This window comes from Morone saxatilis, unplaced genomic scaffold (assembly GCF_004916995.1).
Source record: "Morone saxatilis isolate NCDOM2014 unplaced genomic scaffold, NCSU_SB_2.0 Contig24, whole genome shotgun sequence".
NCBI lineage: Eukaryota > Metazoa > Chordata > Actinopteri > Moronidae > Morone > Morone saxatilis.
The window spans coordinates 27,071,636-27,080,889 of NW_023339807.1; the positions used below are offsets into that span (position 1 = coordinate 27,071,636).

Below are 9,254 nucleotides of genomic sequence, written 5' to 3' on the forward strand. Positions count from 1 at the left end.
TAAAAAAAGATGGTTTATAATCGGGAAGGAATTAGACACCATCTTTACTTCCAGTCTGGTCTGGATGGACGGAACAGAGAGCTTTCTAATTTACATTATAATTAATCATTTATAATTTATAATGTATTGATATTATATGTATATATATATACTGTATATTACACTACCAGTCAAAAGTTTGGGACCATCTTCTAATTTAATGTTTTTTCTTTATTTTCATTGACTATTACTATTGTAGGATTCTCACTGAAGGCATCAAAACATATTGAATGAACACATTATGGGAATTATGTAGTAAACAAAAAAAAGTGTGAAATTAACTCTAAATATGTTTTATATTTTAGGTTCCTCAAAATTGCCACCTTTTTGCTTTGATTACTGCTTTGCACACTCTTGGGCATTCTCTCGATGAGCTTAATAAATTCACCAGCAATGAACAATATGTCATTATGTTCAGGTATAATCTTGTATAATATTATATTATCGTGCACTAATCTGTTAAACCTGCTCAGGGACTACAGATTTATTAGCTAACACATTTACATTGAAGTGAATTAAAGAAAATGAATGAATTACTCATTACTTAATTTTACATTCATAAAATGAATAATAATAATAACTTTATTATATATTGTTATTGGAAAAATTTGTTTTTCGAGCCTATGAGTTTTTGGCGTCACTTCCTGTGGAGGGAATTTAACCCGGAAGAGGGTGTATCCTGGAGTTTGGTGTAGTCCTGATCAGGAAGCAGCCGGAGACCTGAACCCGAACCGCGACCAGGACCAGATTTGCAGGACCAGAGCAGGACCAGGGACAGACAGAGTCCCCACCCGCAGTCTGTAGAAACTTTATTGAGTGTTTTGAGTTGAGACAGCCGCTAGCTGCGTTCAGTTAGCCGCTACAGCTAGCCTCCTGCTAACAGGGAAGTGATCCGATCCGCAGGTGTGTCTGTGAAGACCCGGGCAGGGTGAGAAGGAGCTCCATGTACAGCTACCTGGTTCTGTTAACGCTCAACTCCGCTAGCAGCTAACAGGCTAAAAGGGCGGGTGGTCCGCTGTTAGCATCAGGAGCCTTAACATGCTAAACAGCACAACAACACGTCAGACTGAAAGACACCGTAAAATGATCCAATTAATCGATTATTATTGATCATAAATATATACAACTCATTAGTTTCTCATACAAATATATCAATTCAGTTATTGATCATACAGAATCAACATTAGACCGTCACAAACAGATCGATCAGACTAATTATCCACTAAACCTTATATTCGTTAGACCACAGTGAGGAAAACTATCACTGATTCAATAATCATGTTTCAGTGAAGTGAACATTTAGATAAAAGACATTTAAACTGCTGGACTGAAACAAAACTGCTCCACTGAACAAAATGTTTCAAAATTAATCAATACAGCAATCAATGACAACAACACGGAGAGGAAACTGATCAGATACTTGACAGTTACTAAACAACAACAACGGTACACGTTCCTCACTGGTCTGGACTGGTTCTCATCAAATTATCAAACTTATCTCGTATTATTGGATCCCAGTATCAGGTATCAGATCCAATATTGATCCCAGTATCAGATACCAGGTAAATGATCGTCTGGGTTTAGGGTTCAGGGTTCAGGGGTCTTGAGTACAGGGTTAGGGTTCTGAGTACAGGGGTCAGGGTTCTGGGTTCAGGCGTTACTTGGGTACAGGGTTCAGGGTTCTGAGTACAGGGTTCAGGGTACAGGGTACAGGGTTTCAGGGTACAGGGTTCTGGGTTCAGGTTTCTGGTACAGGGTTCTAGTACAGGTTCTGGGTTCTGGGTTCTGAGTCAGGGTCTGAGTACAGGTTCTGGTACAGGGTTCTGGGTTCTGAGTACAGGGTTCAGGGTACAGGGTTCTGGGTAACAGGGTTCTGGGTACAGGTGTTCAGGGTACGGGTTCTGAGTACAGGGTACAAGGGGTTCTTGGGTACAGGGTTCTGATACAGGGTTCTGGAGTAACAGGGTCTGAGTACATGGTTTCAGGGTACAGGGTTCTGGGTACAGGGGTTCTGGGTTCTGAGTACAGGTTCTGAGTACAGGTTCTGAGTACAGGGTTCTGGGTACAGGTCTGGGTACAGGCGTTCTGGGTACAGGGTCTGAGTACAGGGTCTGGGTTACAGTGTTCTGAGTACAGGGGTTCATGGTTCTGGGTACAGGGTTCTGGTTTCTGAGTACAGGGTTCGAGTACAGGTTTCCGGGTTCTTTGTTCTGACAAATATGAAGAAGACAATTTTGTGATGATTGTAAATAATTTGGTATTTTTTAGGATAAGAATGTGTGGAATAAATATTGAGATGAGTGGATAAAAAGTTATATAGTGATTGGAAGTAATGTGAGGATATATGACAAGATAAATAAATATTTCTATTTTATAAGTAATGTATGTAGATATATTAACTCATGAATTAGACAAAAAAAGGAAAAAGTCACGTGCAAAGAGGGTACAGTGGAATTATAAATGGTAATTGTCGAAGAGTTTGTCTTGAGGTTGTAGGTTTTTTCGTTAATTATTTTTTAATGTACTCTTTATTTGTTATTTTATAGTGTTTGTGTGATAGTGCGTACTGAGTACAGGGTTCTGAGTGACAGGGTTTACAGGTTCTGAGTAAGGGTTCTGGAGTACAGGGGTTCTGACGTATCGATGGAGTCTTGTAAGTATTCAGGGTTCTGTGGTTTACAGTGCGTTCTTGGGTACAGGTTCGTGTTTCTGAAATTATCAGGGTTTCTGGAGGTTCACAGGGTTCTGGTACGAGGGTTTCTGATACAGGTGTTTTGTAGTTACATGGGTTCTTGTGACAAGGTCCTGGGCTTCTGGGTATTTGATACGTGAGGCTGAAGTAGTGGAAGAATATAATTCTAATCATGCGTGTTTTAGGTAAGCATAGCATGGATTGAGGTTCCCAGTCAGACCGGGAGGAACACCCCCCCCCACCCCCCCCCCCACCTATTGAATTAATTTATTGGTTTCTGAATGGATTGATTGATTGATTGATTTGATTGAGGTTTGTATTATGATGTTCTCTGGCAACCAAGAAGAAGACAGATAGAGTGGAAGGCAAATTTTTCGGAGATTACAGCGTATCTCTGATCTCTGTTGAAGGAGATATGAGATACAAGAAGATTGCTGCAAAGGCAGGCGGAACTGTGTATGGCTGAGGACAGAGCTGAGAGGATCCAGGAAAGTGTATCGGTGTTGAGAATGAGGGATTAGTTATTGGTGATGTCATTCTGAGGCCGCCAGAGGATTATCAAACGCAAAAATGATAAAATTTTCAGTTCCACGCGGTTAATGCTGTGATGTGGGACTCGGAGAATACTTAAAGGGTTGTTACTAATGGATCTTCCTCACCTCCTGGTGTATTAAGAAGTGGAGGTAGATTGTTAGTATTATGGAAGAGATGTAATTAGCTAACTGTCTTAGCGAGGCTAATGGATGATCACGCAAGAGAGAAACTAAGATGGTTAGATTGAATATTAGATTATTAGTATGCTGAGACTCATTTGTTTTAATCTCTGGGCTGATTTGTGATACCTTCGTGTAATATAATAAGTAATCTCGCCGAATGTAACATCCTTTGGTCCAAATTGTCTGGTATCGGTGTCTCCCTTTTGTAGTCAGGCATTCATTTTCGCCTGATTACCAGCCACTTCTATCACACGTAAACAGTATATTGTATCTATCAGCAATACCAGCTTGCAATTATGTTTAAGTAACGCATATAAATAATAAGGATACACAAGATGTTGAAACTCACACGGTGGGCTATAAGGTTAAGATATCGGTGTATCTTAAGATACACCTGAACGTACCTCTGCATTGTACACCATTGTGAAGATTATCTCATGTAGAATCTAGAGGTCTTCTAGATGGATACAGCTCGCACCTCCTTAGTTACGTTCAGTGATACGATTCCTACTTGTGTTTAATCGCTCGACTTGACCAGTGGCACTAGTACCAGATTAACATCGTGACACGTGTAACTCCGTGTCAACACGTTGTGTCCTCAGATATCACGCATGGTCTTCACTTGACTTTAATATGCTAGTATCTCACCTTTGTCCAAAGCTGTGATGTTCACCCTAGGAAACTGGTATTCGTGGGATATCTCGGAGTATTGCTTTCAAGACATCCCTGAGTATTGTTTGTGATGCTCGTACTGTGCAAATGGTTCACGGGACTTACTGTTTCACTGTGTCTCGATTTTCTGTACACCTGTTCTCCGGATACGCTATTTTTTAACTCGTGCTCATATATTGTTACTGTGAGTATTATTTGCTAGATCACCTCACATCATGTATCATCGCTCTGTAGTCTCGAATCACTTGTATACCGTTCGCAAGCTGTGTAGACCTTAGATTTCGAATTGTAGTTTTATGTCTGCACTGTAGTACTGTCAGTGCTACGCTGAATAATTGTTAGCAATATCTTGTTGTGTGCTGAGCACTGTACGACACTTTGTCGCTGCTTGATGGCTGACGATAAAACTGACCAGCATCATTATTAATTTTAAAGGGTCCATGACAGGTCCAATTGTGGTATAACACACACACACCAGACATCACGTTTATCAGATTCCAACTCCCACGCACACCATGTACACACTCCAACCTTAACTACGAGACTGAGGGGGCGGGATCCCTCTAATTTTGATATCCTCGGACCTTTGTACCATGGTAGAAAAACAATGTTTGTATCACTGTGCAGATACCCGACACAATCTCACATCTTTATATCATCTCTAACCTTTTCTATGTACACAAGGTTTCAAATGAAATAAACGCTTAAAGGCCCCGTTGACTAGTGTTATACGGGTAATTCGCGGTTTGTGCTAAACTGGTCCGTGCGATTAGAATGAAAACATATCCCAGAGCCGGAATTGTCCTTTAACACTCTTCTGCTTCCGTTGTAAGGTTTCCTGATCACTATCTCAGGGATCAATGTGATTGATTGGTGATCATCCAACAGATCTGTCTGAATGGAGACATTCAACATTTAAAATGTCCTCAGGTTGATCTTTGTTTTCTGATCAAAGAAAAGATCTGAGCTGATCAATACATTGATCAATACATCAGTCATATTCTTGGAGAAGATAAAAGAATGAAATCAATCCTGAATGTGAGTTAAACAGGAAATATTTTATGATTTGAATAAAAACAGTTGATTAGAATTATGAGTCAGATCAATAAACTTACAACAAACATCATTTACAGTTTCCTGATCAGATCTTTATACACACACTTTCTAAAACTACAGTAAAACACAAAGCAGACTCCAGACCAGTCTGAACCCTGATCCACTGATCCTGGATCAGCTGTCGTCAATAACAGACTCAAAGATAAACTTTAGTATACCAACAAACTGATTCAAGTCATCAAATTTCATATTTTCATTTTCATCAGATCACATGATACAAAAACACCTGAAACATCAACAACAAACAGATGTAAATAATAAGATACAGTTGCATTCTCTGTAACAGCCAGCAGGGGGCAGCTCCACTCTGATAGTATGGAGTTTTATGGAGAAGTTGATTAATGAGCTCAGAGTTTCTGGTCTCAGTCTCTAGTTTCAGTCCTTTCCATACAGCATGATGTTTAATATTTATTTATTCATTAGTTTGAAGTTATTCATTAATATCACTTTTAGACTTTTAGACTTACGAACTGAAGACTGTTTTGGTGTTTTTGTGTCATGTGATCGTTTTTCAGTCACATGGATGATGAAGAGTGTTCAGTTCGTCTTTCTGTTCCCTGATGAAATACTGAACTTAAACTCTTTGACACTTTAAATCAGTGGTTCCCAACCTGGGGGTCCCCAAAGCCTCATGGGGGGTCGCAAGGTCTTTTAAGGCGTTAAGAAAACTTTAAAAATACACAGTAGACCTAAATCTGCTTCACTTCTGTGAATAAAAGTAAAGGGACGAGGAAACATTGAAGCCTGAGTCTGATCGTTAAAAATCATACAAACACAGAGATTTGTAGAAAAAGTTTCCTAAACAGGAAATAATCTGCTCAAAATCCATCCAGATCTGTGGTTTGAATTAAGTTTACTGACTGACAGAAAAAGGTTGGAAACCGCTGCTTTAAATCATCATCATCATCATCATCATCATCGTCATCATCATCATCGTCTTGATTTCAGTTAATTTAATGATTCAGCCAGTGGAGACTGTCTCCATGGCAACAGTCATCCAGTTAACGATGTGATGTTTCTAAAGTCCAGTTCAGACCGATACAGAGAGATGGTGTATTGTCTCCAAAGCAACGGCATTTGAACTGAGGAAGTGAGAATATCTGAGGTCCCGGTTGCAACATTCAACCAGAGCGTCCACTGAAGTCGGATTCCAACTGCAGAACCGTTGTGTTCCTGTGGCACATCGTTGTTTCAATTAAAATATTTAGCATTTTTCAGCTCAAGGTTTGCCGAGGCGTGTTTGAAGCGTTCACACCTGTACGATGCGTCTGTGCGTGATCGGATGTTCTAAAACCAACCACCGGAGACGGGTCCATTCACACCGCTGACACGTTCTAAAACAGTTTGTTCTCACGGTGAATCTTTGGTCTGAACTGGACTTTAAACTTTATTGTTTGATGAAGAGCAGCTCTTGTCCTTCATCACACTGTAAATGAAGTGTTTTGGTTAAAAAAACATGTCAATGAAAACAATCTGATTGGCTCAGACCAACCAGTCGGACGGAACGTCGGAGCTCTATACACGTAGAAAGGAAACATGCTAACATGCTAACAGACAGGATCTCTTCAGCAGTGCTGTCAGTCAGACAGCAAACAGCTTCCTGTTTCTTTAAACTTGTCTACTACAATATATAATCCAGCCCCCGACAACCCTAGACCCCCAGACCCTCATGACTCCCCCATGCACCCTAAAGTCTTCCTGTCAGGCAGATGGAGGTCAACTAAACCTTCTGCTATGAAAACGGACTTCCTGTAAACGTTTAAACTTTGTTCCCAAATTTAAAAATCTGGTTTTTGGTTTCAGAAACTTTAGTTCTGAAAATAAAATCATACAAAGTTTCTACAATTCAACTACTGACGTTACCACATAAATACACCCCCCCCCCCCCNNCAACTGAACAGCAGGTGGCGACTGCAGGTGTTGATATCCAAAGGCATTCTGGGTAATGTAGTGTCCTATTCCTCCTATTAAACAATTTAAGCCCCGCCCTCCCAATATAATGCCCCGCCCTCTAGCATTTGGGGGCGGGGCTCCAGCTGACGTGATGATGTAAACAGGTCACATGGTTTTACTCCCCCTTTTTAAAAACGTCTCATTTGGTCGAACACACTTCTGTAAGGAAGTGACATCATCTCCCACTCCAACTTCCATGATAAAAGTCTGACAGTGGCTGTGACACCACAGTGACATCACGGTGACATCACGGCGACATCAGCAGAAGTTAACTGGGGTCAGCTCCGCACTCGCTCTCCTCTGGGATGTCTTGCAGATCTGAGAGGTCAAAGGTCACAGGTTACCATGGTGACAATGATATTATCACATTATCATCTTTATCACAATACATTGTTGTTACAAAATTATTTTATTGATCAATAACAATTATCGATTAGTGAACTGACCTCTGGGGCTGTCAGAGCGAGGAGAGATCCTCATCACTTCCTCCTCTTCCTCCTCGTTTCCTTCCTGGACGCCGTCTAATTGGTCGACTGGATCCTGGCTGGCCAGTGGGGCAAGGGGGCGGGGCTCCAGTTCCCTGCTGCCACGCCTCCTGCTCACCTGCTGACACAGAAACCTTAGCTTAGCTTCTGTTAGCTTAGCTTTTGGCTAAATTTACCTTGGATTACCTTCCTTCAGTTAATCATCCACCTGACCCACCTGCTCTCCCTTGATGACATCACTGGTCTCTCCATTACTCCTCTTCCTGTTGCCTGGCTCCACCCCCTCTCTGCCTGGCTCCTCCCCCCTCAGACGCAGCCGTGTCACTTCCTCCTGCAGGAGTTCCACCTGTCGCTGCAGCAGCACCGTCTCCCCGCCGGCGTCCAGCCCTGTGTCCCGTGACATCGACCGACTGAGGCGGGGCCCGGCGGTGGGGACGGGGGCGGGGCCTGCAGTAGAGGAGGGGGCGAGGCCCGTCCTTACTGACAGCTCCAGAATCGAGTCTTGACGAATCACAACAGCCTGGGGGCGGAGTCAGCGAGTTAGATGGCAGGTAACATTATCAATCATTTCCAATACGTCAGTAACTTCCTGTTGTCGTACCTGCAGGGCGTGAAGCTGCGTGCTCAGACTGACCAATCGGTGACGGACTTCCTGTGGACAGAAACCGTGTATATTATTAAACATTTTATAACATTTTATGTTGAGCAAACTCTTTTCTTTTTAAAAAACTTCCTGTGAGGAAAAATCAGAAACCAAAAGAAATGTATATATTATATTATAGGTTTCATAATGGTCTATATAACCTATATATAAAACCACAGTGAGACCAGTGCTCCCACTACAATCCTCCCTCCTTTAACACAGTTAACTAAGAACGAGTAGATCACAATGATTTATTAACAAACAATATTTATTCTATATAATATTAACGTTAACAAAATAATAAAAACTAAACACTAGATTTTGGCTTTGCTGTAATTAGTCCAGTTCTCTCAATATTATAACATTATCTTTGTCTACAGTCTGACATCTTACATTACTAATAGCTCTATTGGCTAATAAGCTCTGTATAAAAGAGCGAATACTTGTCTTGTTGTAAAATGATGTTTTTATTAAATGTACCCTCTCCTGTCTGTCTCTCTGTCTGTGGTTTTCCCTCCAGCTCTGCTCCTCTTCAATCAACTCATCAACCCAACAGTATATTTACTGCGGTCCTCCAGCTACTCACTTACTGTTAATCCTGCGCTTCTACCATCTCTTCACCAGCCATCTCCTCATCCTCATCCTCATCGTCATCACCCTCATCATCACCCTCACCCTCATCATCCTCATCATCCTCATCATCATCCTCATCCTCATCATCCTCATCATCCTCATCACCCTCATCATCCTCATCATCCTCATCCTCATCATCACCCTCATCCTCATCATCCTCATCACCCTCATCATCCTCATCCTCATCATCACCCTCTTCCTCATCATCCTCGTCACCCTCATCATCGTCATCATCCTCATCATCACCCTCATCCTCATCATCCTCGTCACCCTCATCATCGTCATCATCCTCATCCTCATCATCA

General features: G+C 41.6%; 2 protein-coding genes across 3 annotated transcripts in view; both read right to left on the reverse strand.

The window, feature by feature from the left end:
* Window positions 1–1,829: 1,829 nt before the first annotated feature.
* Window positions 1,830–2,183, reverse strand: LOC118336567 (cornifin-A-like). Its single transcript, XM_035673235.1, has one exon. It carries the CDS (start codon window positions 2,181–2,183, stop codon window positions 1,830–1,832), a length of 354 nt encoding a protein of 117 aa, XP_035529128.1.
* Window positions 2,184–5,142: 2,959 nt separating this feature from the next.
* arhgef2 (rho/rac guanine nucleotide exchange factor (GEF) 2) overlaps window positions 5,143–9,254 on the reverse strand; it is a gene marked incomplete at its 5' end in the record, with an annotated part of 14,437 nt that continues 10,325 nt past the window's right edge. Inside the window, 4 exon segments of one of the 2 annotated variants that reach the window (XM_035671988.1) lie at window positions 5,143–7,506; window positions 7,635–7,791; window positions 7,891–8,193; window positions 8,275–8,325. In XM_035671988.1, coding sequence (XP_035527881.1) covers window positions 7,457–7,506; window positions 7,635–7,791; window positions 7,891–8,193; window positions 8,275–8,325 — 561 coding nt within the window. 2 annotated transcript variants of the gene reach the window in all.

Coding starts and splice junctions, on each gene's coding strand:
- LOC118336567 (XM_035673235.1), bottom strand. CDS start 2,183: ATGAACCCCTGTACTCAGAACACTGTAACCCAGACCCTGTACTCAGAC.